The sequence below is a fragment of the Rana temporaria genome, chromosome 6 (assembly GCF_905171775.1).
Source record: "Rana temporaria chromosome 6, aRanTem1.1, whole genome shotgun sequence".
Lineage (NCBI taxonomy): Eukaryota > Metazoa > Chordata > Amphibia > Anura > Ranidae > Rana > Rana temporaria.
The window spans coordinates 27,730,756-27,750,878 of NC_053494.1; the positions used below are offsets into that span (position 1 = coordinate 27,730,756).

Sequence of the window (20,123 nt, forward strand, 5' to 3'; positions counted from 1 at the left end):
AAGCGGCGATGCCCAGCTCGAGTCACTGTCAGGGGCAGGCGAACCTTAGTAATCCTTTATGTTACTGGCCGCTTCCTGTATATGGATTCATCGGGTAGTGTGCGGGTATTCCGTCACTTCCTCAATGCCGCAATGTCTCCTGGGAGCTTTTGTCATTGTTCCCAGGAGACATTGCAGAGGTCTGCCGCGAGTTATTGCGGGATTTAGAAAGAACTTGCGGCAGACCTCCGCAATGTCTCCTGAGAACAATGACAAAAGTTCCCAGGAGACATTGCGGCATCGAGGAAGTGACGAAATACCCGCACACTACCCAATGAATCCATATACAGGAAGCAGCCAGTAACATAAAGGTACTAAGGTACAGTGGATCGAAAAAAAACAAAAAACATGTGGTTTAGTAATTATGCATATGAGCGTATCATTTTTTATTTTTTTTGGTGGGGGAGTGGATCTTGGGTCAGAGTTCCCACACTTTTTCCCCAGGACTTGACCCCTGTCGGACTGTACACCTGCATCCCCACGCCTGTCAAATTAGGATCTGCAGCTGTGTTTGTACAGCTCCACGTGGCTCAAGTCATATAAATGAACCACTGATTCACACTGTACAGACCACAGCACCCATGTGCATAGGCCCCAAGACCTTATCCACAAAGAACTTTATCAACTCAGTTTCAACTTTTAGAGCCCATTCACACCTCTGCGACAAAACGCCCGACGCCGGATGCTCGTGCCGCTGGAGGGGAGAATTCCCATTGCTGTCTATGGAGATGGTTCACATCTCTTAGACGCCGTACGCCTGCTGCCTGAAAAAAAGTCCCGGACCCTTTTTTTCAGGCGGCATTGGCGTTCGGCCATACAAAGCAATGGGAAGGCTTTGTTAAAAAAAAAAAAAAAGTTACACACTCGTGGCAAAATACGCCGCGTACGCGACGTATCTTGTCGCGGAGGTGTGAATACAGTCTTAGATTTAAGAGGAATGCTGTGGGTTATGTTGTATTTGTGTCTGCTACTAATTATTTTATTGTGTTTTTAGCGAAATATAGCTTTAATATTTTCTTGGGGGCCCTGTCAGGTAGTCTGTACAGGGCCCCACGATTTGTATCAGCAGCCCTGTGCATACCAGCGGGAGACCAGACCAGCATAGATTTGAGCCTGAGAATGGGAATCAAGACAGCTGGGGGCAGCGCAGCACCACCCACATCACAGCACCTGCATCTCTGCCACAGGGAGACTGGAGTATCCACTCACTCTCTGCTTCCCACTGCTGATCACCATCAAGCTTTTGGGGAATGATAGAAGGGGCCCCACCCTTCTACAGAATGTGGTCACCACAGCATCGCGGGGACTGGTGAGAGGGCTATTCGCCCATTGCTGCTACTCAGTGGCGGCTGATGCTTAATTGCAGCCACTGTGCCATCAATTGCAGCCACTTTGCTCATCAAATGCAGCCACTGTGCCCATCATATGCAGCCACTGTACATATCATATACAGCCACTGTGCCCCATAAAATGCAGCTACTGTGCCCCATCAAATGCAGACACTGTGCCCATCATATGCAGCCGCTGTGCACATCATATACAGCCACTGTGCCCCATAAAATGCAGCTACTGTGCCCATCATATGCAGCCACTGTGCCCATCATATGCAGCCACTGTGCCCCATCAAATGCAGCCACTGTGCCCCATCTAATGCAGCCACTGTGTCCATCTAATGCAATCACTGTGCCCATAAAAATGCAGCCACTGTGCCCATCATATGCAGCTTTTGTGCCCATGAAATACAGCCACTGTGCCCATCATATGCAGCCTCTGTGCCAATCATTTGCAGGAACTGTGCCCATGAAATGCAGCCGCTGTGCCTTTCATATGCAGCCTCTATGCCCATGAAATGCAGCCTCTGTGCCTATCAATTGCAACCACTGCGGGTCAGGCGATGGCTCTTGTGTCCTCCTGCGTCTCTTCTTCACTTTCTAGCTGGCCAATAGGATCGCCTGTGCCTTCAGCCAATCAGGTATTAGATTTGTGCCTTCTGATTTGCGGTTCAGTGTTAGGAAAGCAAATATTCATTTGCTTTTCTAACACGCCTGAGTGGACTGTGAGTGCAATGCTCTGTGCTTCAAGTCCACCTTTTAGAAGCCTATTAGACCCTTTGGCTAATCAGGTGCTTCAAAAAAACACCCCCGCTGCTGGAATTCAGGTGCCTGGCATCCGAAAAGAGGCCGGACGCCTGAATAGGGGTGGCAGCGGTGGCAATGGATAGATTCATGCAATGCATGAATTTATCTATTTGTCATAAAGGGGACATTGCGACAGAGGGGGCGGCGCCCGTGCACCCCTTAATGGATGGGCCAACCCTGCTGCTACTGCTAGCAGGGAATGAGCCACTGAGAGCAGGACATCAAGTGTACCCAATCCTTACTGCACCCATACTGCACTCTGTACTTTACTTATTACAAACCTAGACTTTACTTATACCAAACCTATACCACATTATACCGAACCTTTACCTATATCTTGTACCTGTGCTGAAACTATATCATACTGATACTGCATACAGGTTATCTGGGCTGTCATTAAATGTACTGATGCTCTTAAAGGGCCCCAACAATAGCCAGCAAAAAAAAAAAAAAAACATCTCAAAGGACTGCCCCTTCGAAATAATTATTCGGCAAGCTCCCTTTGTTCCTCTGTCCCCTCCGCTACCATCCTCATTTTCTTTTTGTCAGTGCACACCCAGTCGGTCCAGGACATCCAGTATCGCTGCCATAATTACACTTTGGCAGTATAGTTCGAGCAATCGGTAGATTAAACTTTACTACTGCCCACTGCTGCACTTGAGGTGGTCTTTCTACTGTTTATTGATCAAATGTCATCTTATGCCTAGTCCCTACTGCTAATTAATTTATATGCTAAATCAGGGCTCGACCAATCCCGGTCGCCATGGCGACTAGAAATAGTGTCCTGGCGACTTGGCTTGGAAGTTGGGCATCTGGTGGTAAGCCGTTGGTATTACAAGTTATTACCACCAGATGTGAGCTGGCGCCATCTGGTGGTGGCCGTTGGTATTACAAGTTAAGCATTACAAGTTAAACAGCAATTCTAATGTCATTTTTCACTATTTTTCACTGCCATCTTCTTCCCTCTAATTAGAACCCCCAAACATTATATATATTTTTTATCCTAACACCCTAGAGAATAAAATGGCGATCGTTTCAATACTTTCTGTCACGCCGTATTTGCGCAGCGGTCTTACAAGCGCACTTTTTGGGGAAAAAATTACACTTTTTTTAATTAAAAAATAAGACAACAGAAAAGTTAAACCCATTTTTTTTAATAATATGAAAGACAATGTTACGCCGAGTAAATTGATACCCAACATGTCACGCTTCAAAATTGCGTCCGCTCGTGGAATGCCGACAAACTTTTACCCTTTAAAATCTTCATATGCGACGTTTAAAAAATTCTACAGGTTGCATGTTTTGAGTTACAGAGGAGGTCTAGGGCTAGAATTATTGCTCTCGCTCTACCAATCACGGCGATACCTCACATGTGTGGTTTGAACACTGTTTACATATGTGGGCGCTGCTCACATATGTGTTCGCTTCTGCGCGCAAGCTCGTCGGGACGGGGCATGTTTTCTGGCTCCTAACTTTTTTAGCTGGCTCCTAGATTCCAAGCAAATTTGTCAAACCCTGTGCTAAATTGTGTTATTATCATTGTTACTCCATGTTATGCTTGCCTAGTTACTGACCATATTGAGTGACAATATTGAGTTTGCCTTTAATGCTTTAATATAGCACTACTATGGGGTAATAAGTATTACTTTCAATGAATTCCTGTGATATTGTATGTTTGTACACATGTTTGTTCAGAGGGGCTGAGGTTCTTGAGAAAGCCGAGGCAAAGAACAAAGGATCTATCCTATCCAGTGGTTCCTACGGAGGTAGCGCTACATGAAGAATGGATACCTGGTGATCCTGTCAGTCCACAGGACATCTTCCTGCAGGGTGTCAATGCTATTTTACCTGCAGTGAATTTACAACTGTGGTGTCACTCTGTGCAGCAGTGTCTGATATATGCGCAGGATTAGAATTATCAGCTTTACCACTGTTGATATGCCTCTGCCTCCATGCCAATCAGAGCAGAACATCTATCTGCCAGAGCTTCTAAGAGGGACCCTAGAGTGCACGCTGCATCAATTCCTCCACATGAAGGGTACCCTCTTTATAGTCTTGTCTATATTCCTGTCGCACACATTCTTGGATCATTAGGCTCTTCTGTAGTGTCTATCAGCTGAACACTAGATATCATAGATCAATTCACATATTCACCAGCACACCATGGATCTTTAAATGCAGTCTTAAGCTTTTATTGCAGAGCGATCACATCACAAAAGAACAAGTGCAATATTTTGGAGCCACGCAGGACCGCTTCATCAGGCATGTCTGATGAAGGGGTCCTGCGGGGGTTCCGAAACTTTGCACTTGTATTTTTGTGATGTGATCTCTCTGCAATAAAAGTTTTGGACTGCATTTGAAGATCCATGGTTTGCTCTTGAGTCCCAGCTCTTGTGGAGTGAAGACCTTGGTAGCAGTGGTGGCCCGCAATGCAGGACGCAGGGGTGCCACCCCCCTATCCATGCATCTGACCCCCTAATCTACATGCGGGACGCGTGGATTCCAGAGGCTCTAATAGGCTTCAAAAAAGCGTGGGCTCGAGACGCAGAGCACTGTGCCCTAACCCACCCGATTGTGTGAAAATAGCAAATTAATATTTGCTATTGTCTTCCTGGTTCTCCTCCCGGCCAATCAGGAAGTGGGCCATCACTTGATTGGCCAAAAGGAGAAGCAATCCTATTGACCCCCTAGGAGGAGGAGGCGCACGGCAGAAGCCCCCATGGTGCAGAGGAGCAGGAGACGAAGGGGAAGCCGCTGCCCGTCAACTTGAGGAAGCACTGTTGATAAATGGGGCAAGTGTGGGACTGGTTACTGACGGGCCGGGGAGGTGCGGGTGACCCGCCTAGGGGGGGGGGGGGGGTGTTGGCTGTGGTGCATTGGTAGCCCGAGTGTAGCTGATTGCCTGGAGTTCAGCTCTTTAGTTTAGGTTCAGCCTAGCTGGTATTTTTTGTATTGTATTAGTTTGTGGATTGCGCAGCCCATTTATATTTACAGTGTAGTAGGTAAAAATTGAGTGGTTGCCATGTTTACTTTACATATAATGTACAATCAGTAGTCAATTTGTTTAGGACATCTATCTTATCAGGTCTTTTGCTCCAAGAACTATTGGATACATTTTTGGGGGGGGGTACTCAATGGGAACTTCATAATGCTGCTTTGTTGCTACAATAACTTCCTTTTCCGCATTTGATATTTCTTTAGGGGAGGTACCATGTTTCCAATCTTTATTCATCCAGTTTTGATGTTCCTTGCCCACTGTTGCCTCCTTTGCCTATTCTTAACCAACAGGAGTTGAACCCAGCCTGATCCTGTGCTGCTCTAGTTCATTCTCTTCCAGGTTTGATATGTATGAAGCAGTAATTCAGAAGGCTGGTGACTGTTTTAATATTATTAATTTTAGCTATTCTTTGTTAACCACTTGCCGACCGCGCACCGCCGAAATACGTCCACAAGGTGGCTCTCCTAGGCGAGAGCACGTAATATGACGTCCTGTCTATCTGCCGCCACTAGGGGCTCGCCCCCGACTCCCGTGCGTGTGCCCGGCGGGCGCGATCGCCGCCGGGCACACGCGATCGCTCGGTACAGAGCGGGGAACGGGAGCTGTGTGTGTAAACACACAGCTCTCGTTCCTGTCAGCAGGGGAAATGCTGATCTTCGGTTCATACAATGTATGAACCGAGGATCAGCATTTCCCTAGTGAGGCCACCCCCCCCCACAGTAAGAACACACCCAGGCATACTTAACCCCTTCCCCGCCCCCTAGTGTTAACCCCTTCACTGCCAGTGGCATTTTTATAGTAATCCAATGCATTTTTATAGCACTGATCGCTATAAAAATGCCAATGGTCCCAAAAATGTGTCAAAAATTTCCGAAGTGTCCGCCATAATGTCGCAATACCGAAAAAAATTCGCTGATCGCCGCCATTACTAGTAAAAAAAAATATTAATAAAAATGCCATAAAAATACCCCCTATTTTGTAAACGCTATAACTTTTGCGCAAACCAATCAATAAACGCTTATTGCGATTTTTTTTTACGAAAAATATGTAGAAGAATACGTATCGGCCTAAACTGAGGGAAAAAAATGTTTTTTTATATATTTTTGGGGGATATTTATTACAGCAAAAAGTTAAAAATATTCATTTTTTTCAAAATTGTCGTTCTATTTTTGTTTATAGCGCAAAAAATAAAAAACGCAGAGGTGATCAAATACCACCAAAAGAAAGCTCTATTTGTGGGAAAAAAAGGACGCCAATTTTGTTTGGGAGCCACGTCGCACGACCGCGCAATTGTCTGTTAAAGCGATGCAGTCCCGAATCGCAAAAAGTACTCTGGTCTTTGGGCAGCAATATGATCCGGGGGGTAAGTGGTTAACCTCTCTCATTATCAAGGTGTTTTGCCCTTAGAACTGCTCTTATAGGGGTAGATTCAGGTAGATTGGCTTATTTTTATGCGGGCGTAGCGTATCTCAGATGCGCTACGCCGCCGTAACTTACTGAGGCAGGTTCTGTATTCACCAAGAACCTGCGCCCTAAGTTACGGCGGCGTAGCGTAAATCTGTTGGCGTAAGCGCGCCGAATTCAAATTGTGAAGAGGTGGGCGTGTTTTATGCAAATAAAACATGACCCCACGTAAATGAAGTTTTTGACTAACGGCGCATGCGCCGTCCGTGAAAGTAACCCAGTGCGCATGCTCCAAATTAACCCGCAAAAAGCCAATGCTTTCGACGTGAACGTAAATTACGCACAGCCCCATTCACGGACGACTTACGCAAACAACGTAACATTTTCAAAATTCGACGCGGGAACGACGTCCATACTTAACATAGGATACGCCTCATATGGCAGGGGTAACTTTACTCCGGAAAAAGCCTAACGTAAAAAAATGCGCCGGGCCGGACGTACGTTTCTGATTCGGCGTATCTACCTAATTTGCATATTCCTCGCGTAAATCGACGGAAGTTCCACCTAGCGGCCAGCGTAAATATGCAACTAAGGCCGGGTACACACGGACAAACATGTATGGTGAAAGCGGTCCGTCGGACCGTTTTCACCATACATGTCTGCCAGAGGGCTTCTGTACGATGGTTGTACACACCATCGTACAGAAGTCCGCGCGTAAACAATACGCGGGGCGTGTCCGCGGTGTCGCCGCGTCGATGACGCGGTGTCGCCGCGACAATGACGCGGCGACGTGGGCGGCCCGCCTTTAAAATGCTTCCACGCATGCGTCGAAGTCATTCGACGCATGCGAGGGACGGCGGGCGCCTGGACATGTACGGTAGGTCTGTACTGACGACCGTACATGTCCGAGCGGGCTGAATTCCAGCGGGCTGTTTTAAAACAAGTCCAGGAATATTTGTCTGCTGGGAAAAGGCCCGGCGGGCAAATGTTTGCTGGAATTCGGCCCGCTCGCGCCCACACACGAGCAAACATGTCTGCTGAAACTGGCCTGCGGGCCAGTTTCAGCAGACATGTTTGCTCGTGAGTATGGGGCCTAAGATACGATGGTGTAAGATACTTACGCCGGTCGGATCTTAGGGAAATCTATAATAACTGATTGTAAGAATCAAGCACATAGATACGACGCCGCACACTCAGAGATACGACGGCGTATCTGGAGATACGCCGTCGTATCTCGTTGCTGAATCTGGCCCATAGTTTTTCTGCACTATTCTCTGGGAACTCTAAAGGCTATAACCGATTAAATTCACAGATCAGCTGTTTCTGAAATGCGGCATCCACCACTTCAGGCATCAACAATCATTTCATGGTCTGAGTTGCTCATGCTACATCTTCCCCATTCTAAACAACAACTGAAATTCTTGATGAAACTATTAACCCATTGACCAAACCTGCATGCTTAAAACCTAGGGACAGCCAAAACCAAAACACAAAAATCAGCCCAAGAGAATGATGGAGAAAGAGGCATGACTTACAGTCAGTAGTATGTGTCCCTTGTGCTGATGCCTCTTATGGTAGGTGAAATCCTCCTCTATCCATGCTCCCACTAAGGGTGGTTGGGGACTAAGAGGTTGTCACAGGCTTTCATTAAGCGTGCCCGACCATGCCTGTCCTTGCTGCCAAGCTCAACAATTCACAGAATTCGTACTAAAGCTTGTATGAAGAGAAAGTGATTTATGAATGGAGGACAGATGGATGATTGATAGCTCCCCCCGCCATACATAGATTGTGTGTCATTCATAGAAGCTGTAGTATGGCTTCTATGCAAACATCGGCTTGGTGAAATGGACAGGCATATTTGGGAATTCTTGATGAAAGCTGGAAGAATACAGCGGCGGTTTCCTGCGAGGGCATGGATGGAGGAGGAATTCACCTAATAGAAGAGGCATCAGCACAAGGGACACATCCTACTGACTTTACATTATGTCCCAGTGCAGTTTTTTTTTTTTTGGCTGTATTTAGGCTTAAAGTGGTGTTCCGCCCAAAAAAAAAAAAAAATATTAAAAACCAGCAGCTACACATACTGCAATAATGGACACTTACCTGTCCTGGAGCCCAGCAATGTCGGCACCCGCAGCTGATGATTCCATTGCGGGTAAGGGTACCCGGCAGTGTAGCCTTTCGGCTTCACGCCAGGAAAAGTGGAGATTGTGGTGTACACTGCGCTGCCTAAAAGATACAGCTGCTAACACGGCTAATTTTGAATAAAAAAGCAAACAACAGAAAAAGAAACAAAGTGTAGCGCTTAAACCATGTGAATTATGACCATAAACATGGAAGAAAAAGCAATATAAATAATGCTGGAATATGATAAACTTAATTGTGGTAAACAAAAAGTAAACAATAAACAATGGTGATCACATAAATAAATGATAATTATAATGATGATCTCAAAAGTAGAAAATATATAAATAAGTCCATAAAGGAGATGATTGCACCCGGTGAAGAAACAAATCAATGTGCAAATAATGCTGTCTTCCTTAAAGTGATGAAACACCTCCACCAGTATGGGTATCTGCTTACCAGAAATAGTGGACTTGTGGGGACATACGTCACCAGAAGTCAAACAAGGCTTTGGAATAACATTCCAGGATCCTGACGGTGGGAGCTGAATGATGAGCTCATCAAATAATTCTGATAGCAGACAATTTCAGAGGAAAACTTGGTGTTGCAAAAAAGGATTCCTGAGCAAAACCTCTCCAAATATTGTCAAAAGATGTTTAAGGAGAAAAAAGAGAAGGGTTGCCACATAGCGTAAAATTGTATGATACAACATTTATTTTAAAACAGCAAATGCACTCACATGAAAGCTGTAGAAATCAAGCGTGTATACACAAATGAGGTGGCAGTGGAAGCGACCACTATTAGGAATTCACCTAATAGAAAAGGCATCAGCACAAGGGACACATCCTACTGACTTTACATTATGTCCCAGTGCAGTTTTTTTTTTTTTGGCTGTATTTGGGCTTAAAGTGGTGTTCCGCCCCAAAAAAAAAAAAAAAAAAATTAAAAACCAGCAGCTACACATACTGCAAAAATGGACACTTACCTGTCCTGGAGTCCAGCGATGTCGGCACCCGCAGCTGATGTTTCCATCAGCTTTCGGGTGCTGCCCCCGCCATTGTGGGTAAGGTTACCCGGCAGTGTAGCCTTTCGGCTTCACGCTGGGAACCCTACTGCACATACACAAGGCCCACTACTCTCTCCTACTGGCCTGGCAGCCGGGGAAGGGAGGAGGAGGGAGCCCCGCGCTGACATCACGCCTGCGGCCCAGACTCTCGGAAGTGGGAAAGGATACCTGTCAGGTATTCTGTCCCCCCTCCCCCCAAAAGGTGCCATTTGTGACATCATAGGGGGGAGGAATCGGATGAGCGGAAGTTCCACTTTTTGGTGGACCTCCGTTTTAAGAGAGGAACTCAATAAGGTTTACCTGTAGGTGCTTGCAATATCTCCTTAACCTACATGGTTAAGGAGATATTTGTAGAGAATCGGGCACCAAATCGGCGCAGGCACACTGAGTGCGCCGGGTCATGAATGGGAGCCTGCCTGAAAGTGCCGGAAATGTGTGCATGCATGGGGATCGTGCCATTCCGCGCGCATGAGCGGGAGTGACGTCATCGCCGCTCCGGCCAGTTACAGGGCCGGAGCGCGATACCCGGAAGTCACTCTGGGTATCATAGCAGCGGTGAAGGAGAGGAACGAGGGTCGGTGCGGGTTCTTCGATCTAAGGTAAGTAATTACATACTAGCTCATTATGCCTTTGCCTTGCAGGTTTTATTTATTTATTTATTTTTTGGGGTATACAACCGCTTTAACATGGATGTGGTACCTCCCCAATAGCCAAGCATTTTGTTTTTTGCTATTTCGTTTTAGACAGAGTGGAGAGAGATTAGAACATATGTCAGTTTTCACTGTTGCCTGTACCTCCTCTATGAAGATTCCTTTTTTCTATTAGTGATGTTTACCAATTTCACTGAAAGTAAATGTAAAAGAAAATTCAAAATTTTGTGTTGACATCGAAACAAGAATAAGCAAAATCTTCCAATGGGGATACTAGTTCTGGTGACACACTGAGATTTCCTCTCTTCTGAGGAATTTCCTGTCACTTCTTTTTTTGGCTATAGGACAGGAAGTGAAGGGAAATCTGCCCAACGGGACAGAGATGGCAAAAAAATCTGACAAAAACCTGACAGGAGATATAACCCACTTTTACCCTATCGAATGGAAAAAAAAGTTTTACCTTTAGTGACACTTTAAACTATTTTTTTTTCACGTTTTGGATAGAGTTGAGAGGGATTAGAATGCTTGCCAGTTTTTATGGCTGTCTGTTCCCTCGTTGATTCACCCACTCTATTTGTCCTGTTTGCCTTTATCATTGAAAGTCAAAGTAAAAGGAAAATTCTAAATCTTGGGTTGTTTTCAGAAAAGTAATAGAGGGGGAAACTTCCAATGGGGACACTAGTTATGGTGACCTGGGGGGTCCCCAAGGAATTCCCCTAATTTTCAGGGATTTCCTCTCATTTCCTGTTCCTGTGAAAACTCCAAATCTTGGGTTGTCCCCAGAAAAGTAATAGAGGTGAAATCTTCCAATGGAGACACTAGTTCTGGTGACTTGGGGGGTCCGCAAGGAATTCCCTTAATTTGCAGGAATTTCCTCTCACTTCTGTTTGGCTATGGGAAGGGTCAATCTTAGGACCAAAAAAACCATTGATGTGTATCACCTACCTGAGGGACAATCAGGAGCAAAATGTATTGACATTTTCACTACTGCCCCTTCAGAGGAGGATGACCTGCTGATAGTTATAGTTATTTCCCATAAGAAGCTTGAATATAATTTAAAAAAAATGCTGTTGAGAAGGGGTGTTGAAAAAGAACAACAGCGTGTAATGTAAAGTTGTTAATAAACGAACAAAACTGTATGCATTATACCTATCTATGCAGCAGGTGGCACTGTAGTATTATAGTGTATAGTTTGTGTTTTCTATGATATAACAGGATGCATTGTCTATCTCAGTGCATGTACTTGAATATTCCTGCTTCCTGTTCATGTTTCTCCATGCTGTAAGACATGTAATATATTTCTCCACGAAAGTAAAGCTGTATTACTGCACCCAAGAAGCTTTCAGCGCTTTTTGCAATACTCTGCACAATATGTGGCTCTGACCCTGGGAAATTATGTATGGTATGCACAGCCATAAACTAAGAAGAGCTATTCGAAAGTATAATGCCCCATACACACGACCGATTTTCAATTCGGAAAAAAAACTGATGGTTTTCCGACGGAATTCCTCTCAAGCCTGCCTTGCATACACACGGTCACACAAAAGTCTGGTGAACTTTTGTCTGCCAAGAACGCGGTGACGTAAAAGACTACGACGAGCCGACAAAATTAAGTTCTATGCTTCCGAGCATGCGTCCAATTGTTTCCAAGCATGTGTGGGTTTTTTTCCATCGGAAAAGCATACAGGCGAATGGTTTTCCCGCTAGGGAAAAAAGAGATCCGGCTGTCTTTTTTTTTTCTGGCAGTTTTCCCATCGGAAAAACTGCGATGGAGCATACACACGGTCGGAATTCCCAGCCAAAAGCTCTCATCGCAGTTTTTCCAACGGGAAAACCGGTCGTGTGTACGAGGCATAAGATGCGTTGTCATTTGATTCTTCATTTATGTTCAATAATGTTTGGCTTGGTCCTGATGGGACAGATGTGGCACAGCATGTCGTATTTTGAGTATCCCATCTTCAGACAAAACCAGTGAGATTGGACAAAGCTGCTGACGTGGTTGTATACAAAACATACAAATAAGAGGAATGAGGAAGGAAAGCCATCCCACTTAATGCAACAAAAATGTGGGCACTTCAGAACTCTGTCCGGTTCATTACATTTGTCCTTCCCTCCAGCACAGAATTGATTTTCCTCTCTCTCTCTCTTCACACACAATGAAAGGTACCCAAGCACATGATGATGATGGAGTATTCCACTGGATTAACCATTCCCCTTTTCCAATAATACATGCATTGTAAAAGCTACAGCATCACTGCAAATCTATTTTAACAAAGCAAAAAATAGGATTTTTTTTTCCTAGAACCAAGGGAAGTAGAAACTCCAGCCTATACTTTGTTGTTCTCTAACACACTCTACACACTCTAATGCAATAGGCTGCACACACCTATGGAAGCATCCATGGGCACTAGGTACATCTTCCAGTGTAGGAAATCGTTATTTCATTGTTAAAGTGGACCAGAACACTAAAAGTTTTGCTATGTTAGGAACTTCTTGAAGTAGCCTGAAAAATATACCCTTTGTCTGGAATTGCTCATGAAAAATAACAATACACTTCAAGGTACTGTATGTGAGGGTGCCTAGCCTCATAGCTGTATATATTCCGTGTGAGATCTAGGGCACTCCTGCTCCGACTGCTAGTCTCACTCAAACAAGGCATGGTGAGTCAGAAAAGATCAGCTTGCGGGGAGAGGACAGGCAAAACCGGAAACTAATCCCTTAGGCCTCGTACACACGACCGAGGAACTCGTCGGAAAAGACACATCATTTTCCTCGACGAGTTCCTTGTTAGGCTTGTCGAGGAACTCGACAAGCTTGCTTTGCGTACACACTGTCAAGACAAAATCTCCTCGTTCTCAAACGCGGTGACGTACAACACATACAACGGCAGGGGAAGTTCGATTCCACTGGCACAACCCTTGGGGCTGCTTTTGCTAATCTCATGTTACTGCGTGTTAAAGCGGAGGTTCACCCTCAAAATAACTTTTTAGCAAACCTATCTGCAGCCTTAATAAAGGCTTGTAGCGTTGTCATTTTTTTTTCAATATGTACACTTACCTGTCTTCAGCCTCACTTCCGGGTCTTCTTCCTTGCGGGGAGTGGGCGTGTCGCTCCTTTTCCCCGACGGGGAGCTCTGCGCAATGTCTCCTGGGAGTGAGTGTTGATCCTCCCAGGAGACGATTGACGTGTGGGTAAAAAACGTCATCGCCTTCCGAAAATATCTGACGGGGACTCGGCTCTTTACGACGCTATACGGCGCCTGCGCCTGCTGTGTAGAGCTGACTGCGCAGGCGCCGTAAAGTGCCAAATCCCCCTCGGATATTTTGGGAAGGCGATGACGCGCTTTACCCGCACGTCAATCATCTATGCGTCGTCTTAGGAACGCCTACTCCCCGGGGGAGCGAGAACCCGGAAGCCGGGTGAAAACCACGAAAAAACGTAAGTACAACCGAAAAGAAAAAAAATCCAGCATACTGTTGATGTCAGCAGTATGCTGGATATAACAGTATATAGATATTTTAGGGTGAACCCCCGCTTTAAGTAAAAGTTTGGTATAAGACGTTTTGCACTTTTCAGTCTGTTACAGCGTGAAAAATGTGTTATCTCCATTACAAATGCTACTTTTACTCCCGTCTCATACTTTATTCTTTGCATGCAAGGGTTTCTTAGCATCCACGCGCTCAAGTTTCTCGTAGAAAACCAGCCCGACGAGGAACACGACGAGGAAATTGAGACTCCCGTCGAGGAAAAAGAGAACTTGTTCTCTTTTTTCCTCGTCGAGTTCCTCGACAGTTTCCTCGATGAAAAACGTACACACGACCGTTTTCCTCTGCAAAAAAGCTCTCAGGACACTCTCTACGTTGCAGATAGAGAAAGGAGCTGTGTGTTAGAGAGCGTCCTGACTCTCCTGTAGTCCAAGGGAGGGGGCGAGCATGACACTCCACACCAGGGAGAAAGCCTTGCATTACTGTGTGGAGTTACAGACAGAAGAACAGGAAGTGAGGATTTCTCAGAAGAAATAAGGACATTTATAAGCAAAATGGAAGGATGAGGTAAGTGAAGGATGACTGCACTAAGCAAAGGAAGCTATTTAGGAAAAAAAATGTACCTTTACAACCCCTTTAAAGTGTTGAGTTCCTCTTTAAATGAAAAGTGAATATTTAAATCTAATTAGATATCGTAGGACAAAATAGACTCCCTGAGACAGTTCTTCCCAGAGACATCATAATAATTTTTCCCCTGCTGTAGCAAATCGGATCATGCTTTACTGGGGTTTTTCGCCTTCCTCTGGATCAACTGTGGTAGGATTGTGTATATGGGATTGTATGATTTATTTATTTTTTTTGGTTAGACTAGATGGACTTGTGTCTTTTTTCAACCTGACTAACTGTGTAACTAAACAAGGCCAACTAGTGTCTTCGGTCCTACTTCTGAACCAGATGAAATTAAGAAGTACTGTTGTATAGAAGGGTTAAACAGGAGATTAGTTCTGCTTTGTGTTTGTGTGCGTTAATGCCTCGCAGGACACCATCTCTCAAGAGAGAATTTTAAGTCCCAGTTTGATTTTGGCCCAGTTGCTGCCTTTGTGTAACTAGTTATCTCTCTCCCGCAGGAGCCTTCCGAGGAATGTGCAAGAAAATTGACCATTTTCCTGAGGATGCCGATTATGAACAGGACACGGCGGAGTACTTACTGCGTAAGGACTTACTTTGCATGATCGTGCTGTTTGCTGTTCAACCTCAATGCAGGGCGTAGCGTGAAAAGCACCACATAGATCTTTAGCAATTTCTGGATGAATGAAAAAGAGCGATTGGGAAGGAGTGGGGTTGTGACATAAGCAGAACCAAACATCCTTATCTACTTATAATAACAAAGGAAACTACTCTCCGAGTCAAGAGTACAAGATTGACTAAGAATTCTATTACGCATTTTGCAGCTGTCTGTGAATGTAGAGGATGAAAAGTAATTTAGGTTTACATTAAAACAGACTCTTAAAGGAAAGTAAAATGGGGTCAGTTATATTTTAGTTATTTTTTATTGTATACGTTTCTACATTTTCATAAATCTCGGGTTTTGCTATCTTTATTAAATCGCTGTCAAAAGGATTTCCAGAGCTCTGCTAGTTAGCTAAAGTGACAGCACAGCAGAACAGATTGATTTGCAACTTCCTTCGTCTAACTAAAAACCTCAAATCTAGTTTGTAATATTGCTATATTGATTATTTATTTTAAAGTAAGTGCAGTCAACAAATATTTGTCCAATAAAGTGCAAAGTTATGCCAGAATTTAACACTAGTTATCCCAGCAAGGAGTGAAGTAGAGGAGTTGGCTGTCTTTACTGGGCCTTCTGAGTGGCCCTGATTTGGCAAGTTGTCACATTCTGACTTCCTTATGCACTGTTGGCCTCCTATAATTTAGATGTCAAATTTTCTGGTAAGGAGTGTGTACACTAGTTAAGGCCCATACACACGATCAGATATTTCGACAACAATTGTGTGATGAAAGGTTTTTGTAGGATAATCCGACCGTCTGTATGCTCCATCAGACAATTATTGTCCAGATTTTCAACAACAAATGTTGGATAGTCATGCTTTCAAATTGTCCGACAACAAATGTGTTCCGTTGGATTTTTCGATCGTGTGTACACAAGTCCATCGGACTAAAATCCAAAGTACAAACATGCATGCTCCGAACTAATGCTAACCATTAGACAACATTATCAGAAGTTTCCCAAAGGGTGGCGCTAAAGAGATGAAAAACAACATAGTTTCTTGTATGTTGGCTGAAAAAGTTCTGCCGTCTGTATGCAGAACAAGTTCCGCGGCCAACGCTCTTCGGACAAAAAATACACAGATTTGTCCGATGGAAATCCGATCGTGTTTACGAGGCTTTAATGTGGCAAAAAAGTTGGCAGTCAGGAACTGGATGAAAACTCACGGGAGGACAGCACTTTTATTGACATTTTTGTACTTTATTTCATCGGAGCGCTATCATTTTGTGAATATTCAGTTGCACTTTATGGGCCGGATTCAGAAAGACTTACGCCGGCGTATCTAATGATACGCCGCGTAAGTCCATGGATGCGCCATCGTATCTATGCGCCGTATTCTTGTACTAAGATACTGAAAGAGTTATGGTCCTTATTTGCCAGTCCTCTGGGTATAACTGCCTCCCTAGTTCTTTTTCCCATTGGAGTTGATATGGCCTCAACGGAGGTTTTCTTGACGAAATTTTAGAGGAGTATATCAGGGATATAATAATGCATGGGGTCTAGCCCTGAATATTCTCTCAAAACGAGTTAGAGTATATGGAGTAGGCTGAGATTTAATAAGTTGCAGAAGAAAATGTCTAAGTTGAAGATAGCTATAATGTCGCAAAGGGATTTTGTCAGAGGAGCGTAGGGCATCAAAAGTTAGGATCCTCGTAGGAGTAAACAGGGAATAGATATCAGTGAAGCCATTCGCAGTTCACCAGGAAAATTGGGCCGGGTTGTCGTAGCAACATGGGGGGAATAATTGGCAATAAAGAAGTCTTAAAAGAGGGAGGAGGGGGAGATCAGACCCACAGAATATTTAACTGAATCCCATTATTTCAAAGAGTGTGCTAAGCATGGCTCAACTGTGGGGCGATAAGCCGGAGGGAGCAAGGGCAGGGAGACCCCTGGGATGGGATCGGAGTCGACTAGATCGATTGTGGCCCATAACGGTAGTTGATGTGTTTCATGAAGATGAGACAGTGGTGCTATGTTCGCAGAGGTATAATAGACCTGTAGATTAGGAACCGAGAGGCCTCCACTAAACCTTTTAGAATACAAGATATGTTTACTAATTCGAGGACAGGTGGATCCCCAAATAAAGTGTAAAAGCTTATGTTGATGTATCAGTAAGATATGTGAAGGCACTTGAACGGGTAAAACTCTAAAAAAATAAAGTAGTTTCGGAAGGTAAGACATGCAAACCTCAGTTATCCTACCGAACCAAGATAAAGGTACGTGGGACCAGGAGGATAACATGTCGGACAATCTTTTGAGCAAGGAAGAAGGCCAGTGAAAAGGCAAGGCTGATTTCAAGTCCCTCAGCACTGGAGTGGAGAGATTGATCGACAATGCCTTGGATTTAGAGGGGTAAACTCTTTATTCCGAGAGGGAAGCAAAGGAGTCTAAAAGAGAGAATAGGTTTGGTAGGGAGATTCGGGGGGAGGGGGGGGAAGTAAAATTTAGTAAAATATCATCGGCAAACAAAGATATTTTATTTTTTGAGCCCGCTATATCGATACTTCTGATATACGGATGGGAACGGACTGCTTCCGCCAAGGGTTCTAAAGCCAAAACAAAGAGAAGAGACCAGTGGCGATTTGTCCATAGAGGGCGCTGGAGCGCCGCCCCCTCTGGCTCTCACCGCCACTGAGTGAAATAACATAGATTCATGCATTGCACGAATCTATGTTATTTTCGCCGCTGCTGCTGTTTTTCAGATGGTCGGCGCTCAATGTCCGGCCATCTGAATAACGCCAGCTGGTTGGCTGTACGGAAATGTCTATCAAAGCCAACGGCTCTGATAGGCTTTCCCAATGCAGCCCTCGGGTCCCGGAAGCTTATTCTCGGAGCGCACAGACTGTACGCCCCTTGAATAAGATGACAGGCGTCTCAGCCAATCAGGTTGGCCGGTTCTGGCTACCGGTAACCTGATTGGCTGAGACGCCTGTCAGTCATCGAGGGCGGGAGAAGACATCGTGGGACGTGGATGCCTAAAACCAATAAAGGTAAGTGTCGGGCGGGGGGGGAAGAAAGCAATTTACAGGGCACAGTGGGGACAATTGGCACAGCGGCGACGTTTAATGGCATGGCACAGTGGTGACAATGTATGGCACAGTGGTGACAATGGATGGCACAGTGGCTGCGTTTAATGGCATGGCACAGTGGTGACAATGTACGGCACAGTGGTGACAATAGATGGCACAGTGGCTGCGTTTAATGGCATGGCACAGTGGTGACAATGTATGGCACAGTGGCTGCGTTTAATGGCATGGCACAGTGGTGACAATGGATGGCACAGTGACTGCGTTTAATGGCATGGCACAGTGGTGACAATGTATGGCACAGTGGCTGCGTTTAATGGCATGGCACAGTGGTGACAATGGATGGCACAGTGACTGCGTTTAATGGCATGGCACAGTGGTGCAAATTGATGGCACAGTGACTGCATTTGATGGCATGGCACAGTGACTGCGTTTAATGGCATGGCACAGTGGTGCGAATTGATGGCACAGTGACTGCGTTTAATGGCATGGCACAGTGATGCGAATTGATGGCACAGTGGCTGCATTTGATGGCATGGCACAGTTGTGCAAATTGATGGCACAGTGGCTGCATTTGATGGCATGGCACAGTGGTGCAAATTGATGGCACAGTGGCTGCATTTGATGGCATGTAACAGTGGCTGCGTTTGATGGCATGTAACAGTGGCTGCGTTTGGGCACAGTGAGACTGCAATTTTTTTTTCTTTGCGCCCCCCCCAAAAATTTGGAGCAACAGCCGCCACTGGAAGAGACGGATACCCCTCCCAATATTAAAGACAGATGACTCAAATCCGTAGTATTTAATCTTGGCCCGAGGAGAGTCATATAGCACTGTCATCCATTGCAAAAATGATGCTCCGAAACCATAATGGCGCAGTACGGACATAAGATACGGCCAAGACAGAGTATCAAATGCCTTGTTCACATCTAGAGACAGAAGCATCGATTCCAAAGAGCGACTATGGGCTACATGCTGTAACTGCAGTATGCGCCGAATAGCGTCCCCTGCTTGTCTTTTCGGGACAAAGCCCACTTGGTCCTCCTTGACTAAACGGGGAAGGAAAGAGTTTAAGCGATTGGCCAGGATTTTTTTTCAGTATTTTCATATACACATTAATGAAGGAAATTGGTCTGAAGTTAGCCCAAGAGTAGTCACGGTCAGGTTTAGGGAGCATCACTATGTTAGCGGTTAAGAGGTCTGATGTGAATTGTTGGCCATTTTTAACAGAATTATACATAGCTGTCAAATGTGGGGCTATAGCCTATAGGTGTGAACCAGGCCTTAACATGTTAAAGCTTGTATAAAGCCTCGTACACACGACCGAGGTACTCGACGGGCGAAACACATCGTTTTCCTCGTCGAGTTCCTTCTTAGGCTGTCGAGGAAAAATTGGACAAGGCAAGTTTCTCCATTCCCGTCGAGGAAATAGAGAACTTGCTCTCTTTTTGGCTCGACGAGTTTCTCGACAGTTTCCTCAACGAAAATGTACACACGACCGGTTTCCTCGGCAAAAAAATATCTCCCAGCAAGTTTCTTGCTGGTTTTTGCCGAGAAACTCGGTCGTGTGTACGAGGCTTGACAATTTTGTGATTGGGTTTGGATCTACTTCAAATGAACATGTGGCTTGGTAATCATCAAAATAAAAGGTTCACTTTAAGAATAGGATGAATTTAGCATCATCTTTGATGGACATACACAAAATAAATGTTAGGAAGAAAAAAAGGACAGGAGGTGTCATTATAACACACTGCCTCACAGTAGGGACATGGTTCATCGGATCACCAAATCAATGGTTCTGCATATTGCTATTGAGCTGGTTGCATTTAAATAATAGCCAGAACATAGAGAACAAGCTCTAAAGCTCAGCCACTCAACAGTCAATAATCAATGACATCCTCGTCCATGCA

The 20,123-nt window shown here is 44.9% G+C and overlaps 1 protein-coding gene across 1 annotated transcript in view; it reads left to right on the forward strand.

The window, feature by feature from the left end:
- The window catches only part of CACNG3 (calcium voltage-gated channel auxiliary subunit gamma 3), a 123,518-nt gene that overhangs the window by 94,278 nt on the left and 9,117 nt on the right, over nucleotides 1-20,123 (forward strand). Inside the window, exon 2 of the mRNA XM_040356514.1 lies at nucleotides 15,032-15,115. Within this exon, the coding sequence (XP_040212448.1) occupies nucleotides 15,032-15,115 (84 nt within the window). The remainder of the gene's footprint in view (nucleotides 1-15,031; nucleotides 15,116-20,123) is intronic.